General features: G+C 49.9%; 1 protein-coding gene across 4 annotated transcripts in view; it reads left to right on the plus strand.

The window, feature by feature from the left end:
• The window catches only part of COL27A1 (collagen type XXVII alpha 1 chain), a 153,728-nt gene that overhangs the window by 124,435 nt on the left and 11,602 nt on the right, over positions 1 to 17,691 (plus strand). For all 4 annotated transcript variants that reach the window (XM_072025311.1, XM_038188066.2, XM_027470675.3 and 1 more), the window contains 8 exons: positions 7,585 to 7,638; positions 7,761 to 7,868; positions 9,198 to 9,251; positions 9,556 to 9,609; positions 14,098 to 14,154; positions 14,316 to 14,369; positions 15,301 to 15,354; positions 16,745 to 16,798. In XM_072025311.1, the coding sequence (XP_071881412.1) occupies positions 7,585 to 7,638; positions 7,761 to 7,868; positions 9,198 to 9,251; positions 9,556 to 9,609; positions 14,098 to 14,154; positions 14,316 to 14,369; positions 15,301 to 15,354; positions 16,745 to 16,798 (489 nt within the window). The remainder of the gene's footprint in view (positions 1 to 7,584; positions 7,639 to 7,760; positions 7,869 to 9,197; positions 9,252 to 9,555; positions 9,610 to 14,097; positions 14,155 to 14,315; positions 14,370 to 15,300; positions 15,355 to 16,744; positions 16,799 to 17,691) is intronic.

Consider the following 17,691-nt stretch of genomic DNA (forward strand, 5'->3'; position numbering starts at 1 on the left):
CCGAGGACAGCATCCTTCCCATCGACTTACACCCGATGTTCCTGTCCTTTCTCCATCATCTACAAGCCAAAATCTTGAAGCAGAAGGAAGACGTGCTGGTCGGGGAAGAGCTTGTGCTCTGAGCTCACATTTTCTCTCCAGTAATGCCACGCCGTGGTCACAGCCATGCTGGGGCCGGTTTCTGGGCTCTGTTATAGCAGCACTGGGCAGGAGCTAATTCCCATCCGCCACCCTGCTCTGTTATAGAGCTGTCCAAACATCACTTACAGCAGCGTTTGTCCCAAAGCATATTTTTTTTGCTCTTTGTTCTTTTCTGTTTCCTGCCCCTGGAAACATAATTCAAAGGTTTTCTGCAACAAAGCGCCTCGCTGCTGCATCCAGCCATTCACTCCGAGCACATGAGCTCAGCGACAGCTGGCAGCACCGCGGCACTGCCATGGCACTCGGCTCAAGAGAGCACTGGGGCTGCCGAGGGACAGTCCCGGAGTCACTTCTGGTTTCAATCTCAGTTGTCCATGCAGGAATCCATGCTTTTTTTTTTTTTTTTTTATATAATAATGTGCTGAGCTGTTGTTTCCTGGACAAGCTGTTAGTGCCCTGGTGGATGGGTTGGGTGTGGAGCCCTTGCTGCAGGAGCTCCCTGAGGACATGGGGTTGCCCTCTGGCTGAGCAGCAGGCCCAGGATGATGCAGGAGGTCAGTGGCAGAGGCCGAAGGGGAGCAGGAGTCTCTCAGCACCATTCCTGTGCCCTGGGCATCGTCTCAGCATGGGCTGTGCTGGCCCACAGGCCAGGCATGTCCCATATACTGCCGTGGGACACTGTGCTTGTCAAGGGGCACGGGCTCTGGGTGCAATGCTGCAGCAGCTGAGTGTCTCTGGGGCTTGTGCATGACCCAGCTCCCAAGGCACAGCCACGGCCTCCATGCAAGAGGAGGGGACGCAGCGGGACGTGCTTCTCCTGCCTGTCCCTTCCAGTCCCTACAGCGCCAGTTCCTCTGCTGGAGCGAAGCTTCTGTAGCTGGAGGTGCTGTGCTTGGCCGTGGCGTGTCATTGTTTAACAGCCTTGGAGCCGCTGAGTGTCATTCCTCGTGTGGACAAACATCCAGCAGAGCCATAAGCAAGTATTGGCCTTGCAGCAAAAATCAAAGGGGAATAGGGTTGCTTAGGAGTGAAGTCAAACGTGCTTGAGCCCTTTGCTTTGGCTAGGGCTGGAGCAAGGGTCGGGGTGAGTGGCTCTGTGTGGCTGCAGCCCCCAGGTTCTCCTTCCCCTTCTGGAAGCGGTGCTGTGACCCCCGAGCAGCTCTGCCCTCCGTGCAGTCCATGTCCTTCATAATCACTGCCCTCTGTGCACTCCTTTTCCCTCAGTACTCACGGCATCTCCAATGGCCCCAGGTTCAGCTGCTTCTGCCGCAGTCTAAACATCCCATTTTAGGGGAAGGTACGTGCTGGATTGTGTTGTTTGGGAGCTTTTATTGCTTTTTTTTACCCTCATCTGCTATTCTGGTGTCCGTGACTCAGCCCACCCGATGCACTGAGTCCCCTGGAGCAGACCGCAGCCCCCCGGGGAGCCGGGCACCCCGCGTTGCATGGGGACTCGCTGCCTGCAGCCCCGGGGCCGTTGGTCCTCGCCGCACGCCGGCCAGCGCTGCTCGGTCCCTGCCGCTTGGGAAGGCAGGCTGATCCCAGCTGGTCTTCGTTTAGAGTTAATAGGAGTTGAAATGAGCCAGAATTTGAAATAAATCCCGTTGACTTGGCACAGTTTCTTTCCTGACTCAGACCAAGGAGACGCGCTTTCTGTGCAGTTCCTCCAAGATTCCCCTCCTTATTGCGAGAGAGGATTTCGTTCCCCTCCTCTTCCACAACCCCAGGGCGTTCGTGTCCTTCAGAAGGAAGATGTTAACCCCTAGTGCTTGCAGGAGAAAAGAAAGACCCGAGCAGTGCTTATTAGTGCAAGTAGGAGTTGTACTGCCGGAGCGCTCTCTCTATTGCTTTCTTCCCAGTTGGCAGCCTCCAGAAATGGCCAATTCTTTGGAGCGTTTTGGTGTCATCTTGTGGGAAAGCTTCCCAGATCCATGGTGCTGAGGGCTTGCACTTCTCCTGCGCCTCCCACCCATCATTGAGCCACCTTTGGGTAGCACCTTTGTCTCGTGTGCTGCCTTAGAGATGAGGAAATAGGGAAGGAAGAAAAAAAAAAAAAAGGAGAAAAAGAGAAATTCCCAGAAACAACAACTCAGTGGCAGTTCAGAGCAATCAGGCCAAACCAGAGTGGCTCAGAGCACACCGCACTGCTCCCCATGCAATTCTCTTTGCTGCCTTGCACTGTGAAACTGCTTACGCTGCTTAGAAGAGATGAGTCAAATAGACGTCCCCATCCACAAAACCAAAGCTGCATATTTCAGAGCGACATTGCCTGCAGATAAGGACTTGCTCTAGAGCAGGGAGTTTGGGATACAAGGTTTAGTTTTGGATTCCACGCTTCAAGCTGAGGAACTCAACTGAGAAGGAAGTCATAGCGGTGCTTGCTGTAGTTTTTCCATCTGAGATCTTTTTGTAGGGTCTCCCAGCTTGCGTTTTCTTTGAATCCAGCCAGCCAGCTCTACCTGCGCTCACCACTTGGGTTCTCACAGGCAGCCCAAGAGCCCGTTGCTTCCCAGTGATCCCAGCAAAACCCTCTGAACCTTACAGTACAATCAGGTCTTTCTTCTCAAGAACAGTTGAGTCTTTCTTCTTTCCCAAACCCATGCAGGAGCTACTGCCGTATCTCCTCCCCTTGCAAACTACTGCTAGGCAGAGAGATTAGGAAATGTGTTTCTTATAAATCCAAAACATTTAGGTCTTCAAATGCCCGGCCCCAATAATCCCACTAATTTCCTGAGTGCTTGTGAGCTGTCCTCTATGGGGGGAGGCTTCTCTCGATCAAAGTTTATTAAGTAGAGGTTCTCATATGGAGACGTTGCTGAGCAGTAGGAAATGATATGGAGCTTTTTCATTTCCCTTTAAATGAGCTGGCTGGCTGGGCCTTGAACAATATGGGCACGGTCATCCTACGCTTCATGCTTACTACCCCTACTGCTGCTTTAGCTTTTCTGCCCTTCCTGCTTCCAGTGCCTCAAACTAGCACCGTTTTTTCCATCACCATTGGCACTTTCTTCTCTTTACTCCCTGGCTGCATTCTGGTTCTTCTTTTTCTTCCTGCCTCACTCTTGGAAGAGGAGAGTGACCTCAGACCCCACTAACTGACACCCAAAACACCCAAAAACATGCTCCACGGCAGTCTTGTAGTCCTGAACCTGCCTGAGACGGGATTTGGGAAGCTGTCTTGCCAGGTCTGTGTCCTCCTAGAGCCTCTCTTCTGTGCCGTGCTTCAAGCCTGCAGGAAAAGCAGAAAGTTGTCCTCTGAAGTGCCAAGAGCCACGGTCTCCTTGAGGCCAACCAGGCCAGGGAGTCTCAGAAACCACGTCCCGAGGCCTGGTGCATGCAGAGCGGAGCATCGCTACGTGCGGGGGAAGCCTGGGGCTGCACCGTAACCTTGTTTGCCCTGCTTGGGGCAGATACCCTGCAGTCCGTTCAGCTTCCTCAGTGAGGTTTTCTGGACGCCTCTGTTTTCCTTACAAACTTATCGATCTGCATTGGACAATAAACCATCCACGTCTCTCTCGTAGGGGAATATTTAACACTGAAGAAATCTTAAAAAATTGGCTCCTTACTGAAGCTGGCAATGAAATTTTAAACAAACTAGACCTAAGATGAACATTTTTGCTTTCCTGGGATATTTTGGCATACTTGAAGTCATGAAAAACTTGTAAAAACTGCTGCTTTCTGCTGTCCCTGGTCACAAACACCACCATCTTCTGAAGATACTGATGTGCTTCTCCAGTGACGGGCGCGGTGTGTAAAGAGAAATGGCCATTTAAAAATAATCCTGCTCCCAGATGAAGCTTGGAAAGATTTGTTTCTTCAGAAAACCAGTGACCCAAAGCATACAACAAAATGTGTACAAACCCCAAGAATAAACATGTCAAGCGTTCAGCGTCTTGGCACACTACCCCAACTGATTTGTATCTAGGAAAAAAGAACCTGGAATGAATTATTGCTATGTATCATCTTTTCTGCATTTCTACCCCTTGTTGCTCTCTCTGCTAAAGGCAGCAGGAAGCCTGGAAACTTCACAGTGCAACGAAAAAGGTACCAAATGGTGCTGGGTTGCTGATGGATTTTGGAGACTCTGCATGAAGTGTCAATCCCACTGAATTTGATTTATCGATTGATTTATTTTTTGCTGTTCTGGCCCCATTTTTTTCATCCCCGGACAGATGAATCAAAAGAACAGGGAGAAAGAAAACTTGACCTTTTTTTGAAGGCTACCAAAGTTGGTGCTGGGCTGGTTATTACCCGTGTGACATGTGACATGGGGCAGCACGGTGACTTCTTGGAGCTGTGCAAACCTCTGCGTGTGTGCCCTGCAAACTTCTGGGACTGCACCAAGCAGCAACCGCATCTGGAGCATCACAAGGAGAGATACCACATAGCTGGGAACCCCAGACAAATGCAGGACTGCCTCTAAACTCATCTGGGCAACATTCCTGCGCAGTTGGAGAAAGCACATCCAGGAAAATGAGCCATATGGTAGGCTTCCCGCGCACCAGCACAGCTCCGCTGGCCAAAGTCCTAGAAAGCGCGCTGGTGGAGCCCAGAAACATCCCTCGCTGATAGAGCTCGCTCTGCTCGAGGAGGTGGCTGAGGCTGCAAGATCCAAGCCACGTCTCGGCTGCCGGCGCTGCCAGCGTGGTTTGACCCATTTATTTACACCGGCGATGCTTTTAACCAGCCGACAAGGGCTAGCACAGCAAGGGAGCCTGAAAGGAAGGGCTCTGTGGTTTACCGCGAGTCACTGCTGGTCGCTCAGCTATCGCTGACAGGAGGCGGAGATGCTGCCAAGTTTTGTTCTCCAGCGATGGAGAAGGAGCCGCACCCCGGCTGAAGGGCTCAGGAGAGCCTCCTGGAGTGGACGAACATCGCTGCTCACCGAGGCTGGTGCATCAGGAGGGGAAAAGCCAGCCCAGGAAGATTTCAGAGCCTGTATCTGTATCCCAACATGGAAAGACGGAGCCCAGGGAGAGTGAGACCCTGTCTGAGCACTGCACAGTCTTCTGTGGGTCGATTTATTTTTGTGCACAGGCCTTGGGCTGTCAAAGTGGGGTTTGGTTTTTTTTTTTTTCCCTCCTCTCTTAAATGACTCTGGCCCTATAGCCAAAGTGCATGATTGTGGCATGAACTTGGATGCTGACAGATTTTAGGAGCAATGTGGGAATTTCGTTTCTCATTAGGGAAGAGTTAAGACCCAAACCCATCTTCTCAAAAAGCAAAGACATTTTTTGGGTCTGGGGCAGAAGCACTTTTCAGTCATTGCTTCCATGGGAGATGTGCTCAGGTGGGGGGACCAGGCTCTACGTCCTGCTCCTCTGATGTTGCTGTGGGATGTCTGCATTTTTCGCAAACCCTGTAACACATCCTCGTCCTGGGGAGGCAAACACAAGTAGCATGGAAGTATTTGTTTCAAGAGATTTCACATCACAGCAATTCAGGAGCACGTCTCAGCGTGCAAAATGACTCTGCTGGAGAAGATCGACAGCTTGGCCCTCACCAGGGCCAGGAACAGATTTAGCTTCAAACGTCCTTTCTCCAATTTGCAAGAAATATCCACTGCCCAAACTTCCAAAAGATCTTAGAGCACAGCCCAGGGAGACTGATGGAAAAAAAATATTATGCAACTAATTGGAAATCCCAGTTGTGTCTTTGTTCATTCAGGTCTTGTTTTGACAGTAAACTTTTGTGAGTGGTACCACTGTTCCCTCTCCCAGTTTTCAAGCCACTAGGCATCGCAGTGTTCCTGCAGAGCAGGGTCTGTGAGCGTTCACATTGCTTTGCTGTGCCTCCAAGCACCGACACGTGGGGAAGCTGAGCGCCCTGGTACCCTGGCAGGGGTTGGGTTGGCTGGGTAGGGGTGGCCACTTCCCAGTCGGATGCTTTTGTTGGCGAGGATTTCTTTGTACTCCTGTCAAAAGTGTACATCGCGGGGTGACGCCAGGGCCTTGTCACCCACAATTCATCGCCTGTTGCGGCTGGGCAGCATCTGTGGGAAACTAATCCCAAAAGTGCTCTCTGGGGAAGTGGCAGCACAAAACAGCCAACAAAAGCCCCGAGCAGACTGGGGAGGCAACAGACCAGGACCCGTGAAGTCCTCGCAGAGACTCGTCCTTTGTGAAGCTCTGAGAGTGCTGGCAAGGTGGGCTCTTGAAACGTTTGACTTATTTAAACGGAGCTGTTCCCTCGGGGGCACTGAAGAGCTGCCACGATTCTTCAGGGCTATAATAAGCCTGAATTGCTCCTTTGTGTTAAGAGCAGGCACTCAGGAGGCCCATGTTTGAGATCAGAGTGAAAACCCTCAGATACGGCCGGCTTTCCAAGTTGCTTTTGTTCACCTGAGAGACCGATGCTGTCCTGCAGCATCAACAGGGGTGCAAACGATACCTCCTTAACGGGGCAGGGGAGAGATGCTGTGCTGGTGTGTGGAGGCTGCTGAAAAGCACGTGGCAGCTGCCAAGAAGTCTGAGTTATTTTCTTCAGTGATACTTCTGCTCGTTTCTGTCAAATCCAAAATATGTTGTCTGCCTTGCAGCCAACGGGGTCAAACATTGAAAAAATAATTTCCCTGGGCTCCCCAAGGAGAGTGTGCTATACTTAGCTGCTCGTCGCCGCTAATTTCGGTTTGTGTGTGTGCGAGGACAGCTGGGGGGGTGTGCTGCACGTGAGACACCCACGGAGGGGCACAGAGCAGGCCGGCGTTTCTGTCTCTCCTTGCTGTGGCTCCCACCTGAAGTGCTGCATCCCCGTGCATTTCTCAGTGCCTGACCAGCACGCTGTGGTTTCTGTGTGCCATTCCTTGCAGGGATAGTAACACGGGGAGGTGGTTTCTGCATTGTGACCTGTGTATGGCAGGTGGATAGAAAATGAAACAAGCGTCTGTTTTGTCAATGTGAAGATAAAGAGGATTGCTGCTGAAGCAGTGGTTTCACTGCCATTGTTCTAAAACCCTCTAAAAAGTATTGATATCCAATTTGGTGCTTCAGCTGATGGTGAGGGAAACGACCCTTGGTGCAGCAGGAACAGGTACCAGTTTTCAGTTCATTGGGTGCTTCAAGGAGCACTGCTGAGATTCCCCTTCCATGCCCTCGAGGACGGACAGACACACCAGGCGGTGGTTTGCCATCCCCTGCCTGCCCTTGCCATGTGGTGTGAAGATGAAATCCGCCGCCTTTCTGCCCTGCTGCTCTGTGCTCACTGGGCACAGGGGTCCGTGTCCACATGCTGCAGCAGCTGAAGAAGAAACTTGACCATGCTCCTGCCAAGCACCTGGAAATTGTTCCCGTGACTGCCTCACCTCCTTGTTGGCTCCCTTGGGAATGGGATGGGATGGGAGAGGATGCTGTCAGGGTTGCAGGCACCAGAAAAATAAACTGAGGACCTGGTTGGGATGGGATTTCTTTGCTTTCCCATTCCAACAGCTTTTTTAATCTCTCCTAGGGACCAGAAGGGAAACCAGGAAAACAGGGGGAAAAAGGCAAGCCTGGCCAGAAGGTAAGAACATCTCCTACTGATAACGTTTCCTCCTCTGGATCTCCCTTTTCTTTGCTCTTCTTTGATATTTATCTGCACGAGCTGTTTTGTCCTGCATTAATGTCTGTGCCTTTGTTCTGCAGGGCAGCAAGGGCTACCAGGGGCAGCTCGGCGAGACAGGAGCTCCAGGGAAGGAGGGGCCGAAGGGGAACCAAGGCCCTAAAGGATCCCGAGGTACCCTGGGACCTATGGTGAGAAGAGCTCTGCAGATGGTTGAACACAACACGCAGAAACGTGACTGTGCTGGGCACGAGCCCGCACAAAGCCCAACAAGGGCTCCAGAGCAGGGAGAGTGAAATGATGCTAGATGGGTTAAATTGACCAAAAGAGCTTAATGATTGCTCTGAGCAGCAGAGGAGACTCCACAGTGGTGGTGGTGCCCGTGAGCCCAGCTCACATTGCAGCATGGCGCTTCTTTACGAGTCCCTAGACGAGCTGAAGTATTGCAGATTTTTTCTTGAGAAGGGAGTGAGCTGATAAGCTATTTTTTGCTAAGATCTTTCCCTTTGAGACTGCACACTCATGGTAAGAGCCGCTTCCAAGTCAAACTGTGTTGTTAAAAGGAACTCTGCTTTGGACTTCTGCCCCGCTTCTACACCCACTCTTGATATAGTTATCTAAAACACTTACAGCAAGAAGAAATACAGCATGGGAAAGGGTTTGAGTTGGGGCTTGAAGGTAAGGTTTTCAGAGAGAACAACTCTGTGGCAGGGAGGGAAGAAAGTTAATTGGCTTTAGGAACGTGAGACAAGCAGGTGTGCTCAGCAGCAGTAAGTAACAAGCACCTCCTCACGCGTGGCAGGCTGGTAAGAAAACTCATTGCAATTTTATTTGGTAGAACTTAGTGAAAGAGCAGGAATTATTTATGAACCGGGAATCGCGGTGATGTTTCAGAACAGTAGCAAATGAGTGATGGAATAAGGGTTCTGCGGACAGTGTTCTCCTGTGTCAAAAATTATGGCCTCCCCATATATCCTCCCTTAGATTCGTTGGCAAAGCCTCCGTGGATTATTTCACAAGAAGCTGAGCAGTGTCCGAGCAGTGTGTTGGGCTGAGCACGTCTCTGCAGTCTGTCCTGAGGAAAGAGCTTCCTTCCACACTAAATGGGATTATCTGGGAAGGTTGCTCTTCACTTTAACCTGATGATCTGGTTAAAACCCTTTTGTGCAGACTGATAGAGATGCAATGAACAGCTTTTGCAATGCTCTCAACCCAACCCAGAAAACTCCCTTCCCAACCTCAGAACCCACACCGAAAGGTTTCCTCCCTGCAGTTTAGGATTAGGTCATGCGTGAGGAGGGTCTCGCTGGTGGACTTCCTAGCACAAAGCCAATTTGGGTATAAAGCGAGGGCGTTTCAGATGGCTGCAGCAATGCTCCCCAGTGGCCAGGGGAGAGGGTGGCCGTGCTGAAAAGCTCCCTTGCTGTGCTGAGCTTTGCTTTGTGCAGCCTGGTGTGTCCTCTTCCTGCGGCTGCACCCGCGGGCTGCTCTCATGGTGCTTTCTGTGCTTGCCTCTCCAGGGTGCTCCGGGAAGGATGGGTGCTCAGGGGGAGCCCGGCTTGAAGGGTTACCAGGTAAGGTTTTTGTTTTCATCCTCTGGCTTCCAGCTCTTCTGAGCTGTAACAAAACTGCCACTGCAGCACGTGGCTATGACTTACTTCTGATCTGAAGTTGGGTTTGGTTTAGTTGTTTTTCTAGTGTCTGTTTGCACCGTGTCAGCTTCTCCAGATCCAGCCTGTTCATCTCTGCCGTGACCTGCGTGTGCCTCCACAGCTGGGGTGCGCAGTGCAGGGCTTGTGCGAGCTGTCAGGAAACCAGGCAGGACCTTTGGTCAGGCAGCTCTCTCCTGTCTCCTCACTTGCTGTCTGCTCTCCACAGGGACACGCAGGACCACCAGGGCCGATTGGACCACCGGGGCCAAAGGGGGAGAAGGTAAGTTGGCAGTGTAGCCATCCGGTCTGTCATAAACGTGAGCCAGCGCTGCTCTGCTGCTGCAGCATCAGTTACAGCCTCAGCACCAAAGCTCAGCCCCAGGAGGCCTGCACAGCCCAGTCACACAGGCCACAGGGACAATGGTCATACCCTGCAGCAGAAACACAAGCTGTGTTCTTGAAAGAGGCTCGTGCTATAGCCATCTCCAGCAGGAACAGCACTAGGATTGCTGTGTCTCAAAGCTCGTGCACCTCCAGCCCACCCATGCTAAGATGAGGTTATCGAAGCGGGGCAGAACCAGTCTCCATCACCCTTGCCCTGTTTCCCTCCTCACTGCTGTGGGCCGAGGGCTCTGACTCAGCCCAGCTGCACCGAGGGGGCTCGGCGAGGGGTGCTGGGCTGACTCAGAGCCCTCTTTCCCTTTCCCCGTGCGTTTTTCCCCTTCTGCTGAGTCAGCGCAGCCGTAACCAGTTCAGGCTGGAGAAGTGACTCACGCCTTAATGGTTTCCTGCCGGCGGGGCTGGCTGCTGTGCTCCCAGGCCAGCCCAGCTGGCTCTGGCCCTGCTCTCGGTGCCGCTGGAGCCCCTCACGTGCCTGCAGTAGCAGCAGTGATGCTCTCTCCCCCGGCACAGGGAGGAAAGTGGTGGTGACTGGGAACGGGCAGCCCTGGGGTCCCAGCAAAGAGGAAAGATGTGCAATCTCCTTCTGCTCCTTTCCGTGTGTGGCTGCAGATGTGCGCCTGCAAGCAGGAGCTTCATTGCTTGTAAAAGGAGTCTGTGGGACTCAGGGCAGAGATCCCGAGGCCACGTCCGTGTTGGGCCTTTGAGTGCATCCTTTTGGTGTCAGGACACCCTGTTCGTGCTGCTCCCCTTGCTCTGCCTGCAGGCTCCTCGTGCTGGTGGCCAGGAGCTCTTGTGCTCCACCAACAAACCTCCCATGTCTCAGAAACGCTGCAGTTCCTGCTGCTCTTTTTCTCCTCTCCTGCCGCTATCACCCCCGTGGCACAGCAGCAGCTGGTGGTGCTCCTGCTGCTCAGCACCTCCATCGTTGCCTTGCTGCATTTTCACCCTCTGCACTCTCCAGTGCAGCCTGGCCAGAGGTTTCTCACAGCCTCTCTGCTGAAACTTGAGCATCCTGGCAAAACACTGGGAACTGTGGCAACCAAGAGCAAAACTGCCACTGGCTTTAGAACAGGAGGAGTAACAGATGTGCAGACAGGTATCTCTGTTGAAATTGTTACTGCTGATTTTTTTTAAATCTCTCCACATTTAAATTTGCCATCTTGAAAGCTCCCATCACCCCAAATCATTAATTTGAAGTGCTCGGTAAGCTGTCTCCCCTTCACCAGCGCTGCTGTGACAGAGCTGCCTGTGTCCCTCTGCTCACCCAGCTGCAAGGAAACTTCACAGCCTGCAGCTCCTCGGAGATAGCACGGATCTTGTGTGGTCAGAGCGCAACAACGCTGTGCAATAGCTTAACCATGGATGATAAAATGGACTCTAATTGCAAGTATCCAAGCTGAAGCCTGGCAAAAACTCCAAAGCATCTCATGCATCTGCTGAGAACGATAAGGCCTGTTAATAACCACAGAGAGCCAGGTCCTGCTCACACCATCCCTGATGCACAGCAGGTCTGCCCGCACGCTGCAGGGAGAGCCCAGCGTCGTCTGCTCAGTCTCCAGCATCGTTTCCTGCAGCACCCAGGTTCTCCACAAAACCTGCATCTCATTCTTCTTATCCATCCTTCCTTCTTATCTCCTCAGAGTTGCCTGGACCTCAGCCCGAGGACAGACAGATTCCTCCCCTCCAGACGTCTGTAACCTCGCGCACGCGTGCGCATGTTAAAATGGAAGCCTGGAGCTGGGAATGGAAGCAGAAACGAAAGTGGGACTGTGGCTGTTCTGTGAGCTTTTAGCTTTGTGGTAGATGTAGGTTTGCTGAAGAAAGAGGATACAGGATGGTGGGGAAGGCCTTCCCTCCTGCAGAGCAGAAGGTGGAGTGGTGAGAGGCATTACTGTGAATCCAGCTCCGCTGTGCCATCCCAGCCAGCTACTCTGCTGTGTTTAATACGTTTACAGCTCCTCAAAGAGGCCTTGCTCAGAGCAGACGCCTGCACTTGGCAGCTGCTTAAAGCAGTCCAGATGGGATCCTTTTAAAAATTACAAACTGGTGTATCTCATTTTGGGAAAGGAGCCAACAACAACAAGCCTTCCCTTCTTCTCCATGCATTTTCCATTTGTATCCCAACATGTTTACTTTGCTGCCCTTTACTCTAACTTCTTTTCACTGCAACTTTCCAAAGAATTAGTGCAGACCTTTCATCTCCCTCTCGAGCAGCTGAGGCATCAGGAAGTCCTGGAGGAGCTCAGTCTCGCAGTCCTAGAGCTGACCAGTCCTGCAGGATTTTCTCAGAAGACAAAGGACAAAGTGGCAATAAGACACAAAACTTCAGAGAGAAGGTCTGTGAGTCCTGATGCTCTTCAGAGCTCCCCAGAGCTGTAAGCTTTCTTTGTGTTCATCACACCCATCTCAGCTCCCAAATGGCAAGGTGTTCACATCCTGTTTGAGCAGAAGCAGTTGGTGCCAAGACTTCTGCACAGTAACACGTATGCTGGGATTTATTTATTTTCTCTGAGACTTGAGAAATGGTGGCTTTGTTTCTCTTCTATCCTACACTCCTTTGATAGTGACTAGAAATTAAATGAGCTGCCAGGTATTCTGCAGCTGACTTCAGTTGGTGAGTTCATTAGCACTGGAAACTTTGTTGGCAGAGCCTGTTAGGCATTGCTTTTCTTTCCTTCTGTTCTGCCACCCAAATCTCTCTGTCCCTATCGCTCAGTACTGCATTCTCAAGCCATACTGGCAGTTTCTCCCCATATATTTTTTTATTATTGCTATTATTATTTTACCAAGATACCTCCCCCCCAAAAAAAACAGGCAAGTAAACAGTTCATCACCCAACAACTGATCTCCTATGGCTATGTGTAACCATAACCTGGGATTATATCTGAAATCCTGGCAGCACCCATCCAACAAATGGTGCAGCAGCAGAGAAAATGCCTCAAGCATGTAATGAAGAGAGGTGCACAGAGCTCTTTGCTGCCTGTTGAGGTTAACTGCAGAAGATTTTCCAAATCTCTAGTCTCATTCTACCAAGCTGCAAATGTCAGTCCTGGTGCTCAGCACCATGAGAAGCGGCACAGCCCCGATTCCAAGCTGTGTGCCCAGTCCTTGTGGAAGCCAAGCCATCGGCTCCATTATCAGAGCTTTTTCACTGCTGCTTATTTGCTGCTCCAGTTATGCCATTAGCAGACACCAGATATTAGCAACGCACCCCAAAAACCTTCTCCCAGAGAAATTCCCACCGAGAAATTGCACAGGCACCTTACTACCAGCAGCTCCAACTCAAGCAGAAGATGAGAGTCACAGAGAAACAGTCAAAGATGGCCATAAGCACACCAGCAAGGGCTGATGCAACCACTGGAAATTGTAGAAGTTTGTGGAAGATGCATGCCTGCATAGCCGTGTGGATTTGGATGTTCGTTTTGGATGTTGACGCATACCAAACAGTCCAAACACAGCAGCTCCACAGTGCCAGAACCCCCCAGACCTCCTCGCTCCAGTAGCTGCAACATCAAAGCATGAGATGCATCCACGCTAAGGAGCCTGAGCGCCAGAGACTGCTTGATAGGAAGTAGCCAAAAGCCGAAGGGGAGCAAAGAAACAGCCATGTCTGAGCAAGACTCCAGAGAAAACAGGACACCATGACCCCAAGTGACTTGCACAACTGAATTAAAAAAAAAAAATAGTTTCTGTTTTGAGAGTCTTGAGGGATCTCTCTGTGGATGTTTTAGAGAGACCTCAGTTATAAATAATCCGGGTGATATTATCTGCCAGCCAAACCATGAGCTCTGAGCTCCTGCTGGGGAGCATCCCCTCGATGAGCAGAGCTGCTCACACAGCGAGCATGAGGGATCGACCTTCTCACCTGGTCCAACGTCAGAGAAGCCCACGGTGGTGGCACACGACCAGGGAGCCCGTCCAGACCACCCCCATTCCCTTGACAGCCCAAGCTGCTCTCAGTGAGGGTGGGGAAGTGCTTGATTAAAGAGTTTGGTTTGACTTTTGGCAATGAAATTCAGAGGCAGAAAACTGTTTCCCATATTGTCCTAATTACATGCTTCTTGCTTAGTTTTAGGAACTGTTGAATATAACTCTTTGCACCTGGCTCCTTAGTGGGGATGGTTAGACCAGGCAGAAACAACCACCAAGAAATCAGGGAAGTGATGTGAACAGTCAGGGTACCACAGGATGTGAAACAAATAAACAAAACAAAACAAATTTAGACGTTCTTTGGATGAGCAATTAGTAAAATCAACGCAGACTTTGACTTACATGTCCATGATATGAGAAGACTGGATAAGATCTGTACAGAAACATCTGCTGTATAAGCTGTAATCTATATTCATATGAGTATTTCTACTCACAGGGAGAACAAGGTGATGACGGGAAGGTGGAAGGCCCGCAGGGACCACCCGGAGACAGAGTAAGATGTTAAATCCCATCTTTAATCAGTCCTGGCCTGTTTTTTGCCAGGGGACTAGTTGTGTTGCTTCCTTACTTGTAGAACATGCATAAAGCCATCAAGATTCTGTGGATAAGAGGATTGTTAACATCTAACTTAAGCCTTTTGTTGTGTTGCTGTAGGGCCCCGTTGGTGACAGAGGAGATCGAGGGGAACCTGGAGACCCTGGTTATCCTGTGAGTCTTTTTTCCCAGTAAATGATTGTCTTATTCCCAGTAAGTGATTCAGAAATTGTAGTCCTGGAGAAGTTCCCCTAATCGGTATCAGCCCCCTGAAGGTCTACCCTTTGCCCAGTAGGCACAATTCATAACCCGCTGTTGTGCCTTGTCAACTGCTGCACGTGGCTGTGTTTCAAACAAGGAAGAGAAATTCAGGTGTCTTTACCTGAAGTGATAAAAATTTTGCTGAAGTCTAATGTAGTTCCTGCAGCTCAGCATCCAACAGTGCTGTGCACATGCTGGAGCACACTAGACTGAAAGAAGGAGCAGGAATTTCTCATTAGGATTATTTGTGGTTATCAAGGAAATGCCCTGGGGAAGATGTGTACAAGTTAGGTCATTGTCAGTCAGACAAAATTCAAGGCTGATGTGCCAATGGCTGTAAACAGTTTCATGGGAAGATCTCTGTTAACTTGGATGTCTGGAAGCTTCCAAAATCTTAATGCAATTACTCTCAAAAGCAAGACCAGAGTTACAAATGATTTCCACTTTGTGGGACATCTCCAGCTAATTGCTGTTGGTCGGAAAGTCTCTGCTGACTGTCTCACCTCCAAAAGCAGCTGGTCAGAGCAACCCATTGCAGGAAAGTACAGAAAAGTTTAAATTCACTGGAGCAGCAGTTAAATTAACTGTGTGTATTTAGGGGCACATTAGAAAAACTTCCCCCTTGCTTAGACAGTTTTTAGCAGTTCCACTTAGCTACTTCTTTCCAATGCATATCCATGGTAGCATGCACACTACCCATAAGCTTCAACATTTGTGCATTAGCAGAATGCAGATATGTTCATCTTACCCTGCCCGTGCTGCTTGTTACACCTGTGTTTGTTCCCCATTCCCACCGAAATTCCCAAGAACAAACAAATGTTCCTTCTCTTGTTTTTTATTTAAGGGTCAAGAAGGGCTTGATGGAGAAAGAGGAAAACCTGGACAGCAAGGCTTACCTGTAAGAGATGCTGCTTTACTGTAAGCTACCCAATGTCACATGCATATGAAAAAAGAGACGGAGGAAGGTAGGAAGGGCTGCAGTAGGGATGTACAGTGAGGTATGAAACACAGGGTGTGTGTTTCCATGAGCCAGGCCTATGAAATGGGCTTTTGGAGTCACATTTTGAGACTAATAAATAGGTGACAGGACAGGGGGCACTTGCAAAAGCCTGTCCCTAGAACTGGCTTTTGTGAAGAACCCAAGAAAGGCTGGAAAGCTTAGGAGGTGGGCAGTGCAAGATGGCAGTGACACTGGAAGGGGCCACTTGGAAATGATGCTTCTGGGGAGAGCTGGTCCAGTGAGACCACAGTGACTCCCAGTTCAGTGCATTGTGAAAGAGTAAATTAAATCCAAATTTAAGGAAATGATTTTTTATTCCTTTATCTATATAAGGCAGATCTAATTTGCATATGTGAGCACACAGACAGACAGACAGACATATTATATCTGTGTACTATTGCAGCCAAGAGTGCAGTAGCACATTCAATGGAGTTTGTACTGGGAAATCAAGTTGAATTGATTCCCATTTTTTGTAGGGCTGCTGGGAAGAACAACAAATTTCAGTTTGGGTTAAAATCTTAGTGCTCTGTCATGTGCTCTGTCTGGAAATGGGTAGAGCTGCTGCATTCCCCAGTGGAGTAAATTTATTCTGAGGGGTGGTTTCCCTGCAGATGTCAGTGTTTCAAATGGAAGCGGGAGCTTTGGCTTGTCTTTAGGAAAGGGCATGAGAAATGCGGCTCAGAAACAAGCTGAAGAGGGGGAGCTCTGTAGGTGGGTCCTCCAGAAACTGCCCGACACAAATACACAAAAATCTGGATGGCCAGAAGAAAGCATGGAGATGTGGGTGATGGGGAATTGAACAGGATGAGTTTCACGTTTCTGTAGGTAGCTGTCCAAGATGTGACATCCAGGCAGAACCAAGGAAAGGGCTGCAGCACGCAAAAAGGAGGTGATACCAACACTGGAGATGTGTTTGCTGTGTGAACCACTCATTCTGCACGTAGCTTGTGCAGTGCCTTTCTCAAACCAGGCTCCCTCCTGCTCACTTCGGGGCATGGTTTTCCAGGTGCAATCTGGAATTTAGTGATTGATTCCCCCAAACACAGGCACCACCCAAATGAGGGGGTAACATCGCTTCTTCTCCAATTGATACCCTGTTAAATGCTCTCTGGAGACAGTTCCTTGCATCTTTTTTCCCCAGGAGGCTTGTCTGAGCACAGGCTGTTCCCGTGAATTGTTTCCATACGGTCAGCGTTGTTAGGGCACAAAAAATGCTGTTCTTTGTACTTCATGCAAGATATTGCCAGAAGAGAATTTCAAGCAGATTTTTCTTGCTTATGTTTTGTAGGGGGATCCTGGACCACCAGGCCAGCCAGGAGCAAAGGGATCCAAAGGTGATGTGGTAGGTTTCAGCAGGGTGGATCTATAGTGTCCCAATTTTGAAGAAAATGTCTAATTAAGAGGACTGTCATGTGTTTTCCCAATGTGTTTGATTTGGCCTATGGTCTACACCTTGAAAGACTGGAAAACCTAGTGGGAGGGCTGTAAACATGCATTTAAGTGTCTAAACCCAATAGTTGGTTGACTTTTTGAAAATGGAGACGATCAAGGCAATAACAGCTCCTGCAAGAAAGGTGAATCTGGGGCAGGTCTTTAGTCCTTGCCATGGGTTGTGCCCCCTTCCTGTACTCATCCATGTGCTGCCTCCAAATCCAGCCAGCTCCAGCTCCAGTCTGTCCCTGAGGGGATCTGAGCCAGCCAAGTGTCCCTCCCCTTCACCTGAACCATCAACTTTTTTGACTTGAAACCTTCCAGCTAGGGAGTCAATTTATCCATGCAGTTTTTACCTTTCTTGGAGGAGTCCCTCTAACTCCTTGCCTTTATTGAGCAAGGAAACACAGCACACAGCTCCTTCAAGGTTCATTGTGGTACCTACTCCAACTTCCACATCTGGCTGTAATGACAGCCTGCTAATTATTCTCACAGAGCGGGGATTTTATTTGCTAAAACATAAGAATGTGACCTCAATACTCAGCAAATTCCTGCTCCCTTTTGGCAGGCATTAGGGTTTTTATTTTTACCCTGTTGTGTTAATGCCAGAAGATAGCCTAACCTACAGTAGGTGTTCTTGGCAAGGAAGGTACCAGGTGATAAGATGAATAAACTCTACCCGTCAGTGGATGATCTGGAACTACCTTTGGGTCTAATGAGTAGCAGAGACAGCACCCCCAGGAATATTTATTTCGTGTAGCTGGTCTGCCTGGTCCTCTGCAGATGGAGAAACAATGCACAGAA

Source organism: Anas platyrhynchos, chromosome 18, assembly GCF_047663525.1.
Source record: "Anas platyrhynchos isolate ZD024472 breed Pekin duck chromosome 18, IASCAAS_PekinDuck_T2T, whole genome shotgun sequence".
NCBI classification, from domain to species: Eukaryota; Metazoa; Chordata; class Aves; order Anseriformes; family Anatidae; genus Anas; species Anas platyrhynchos.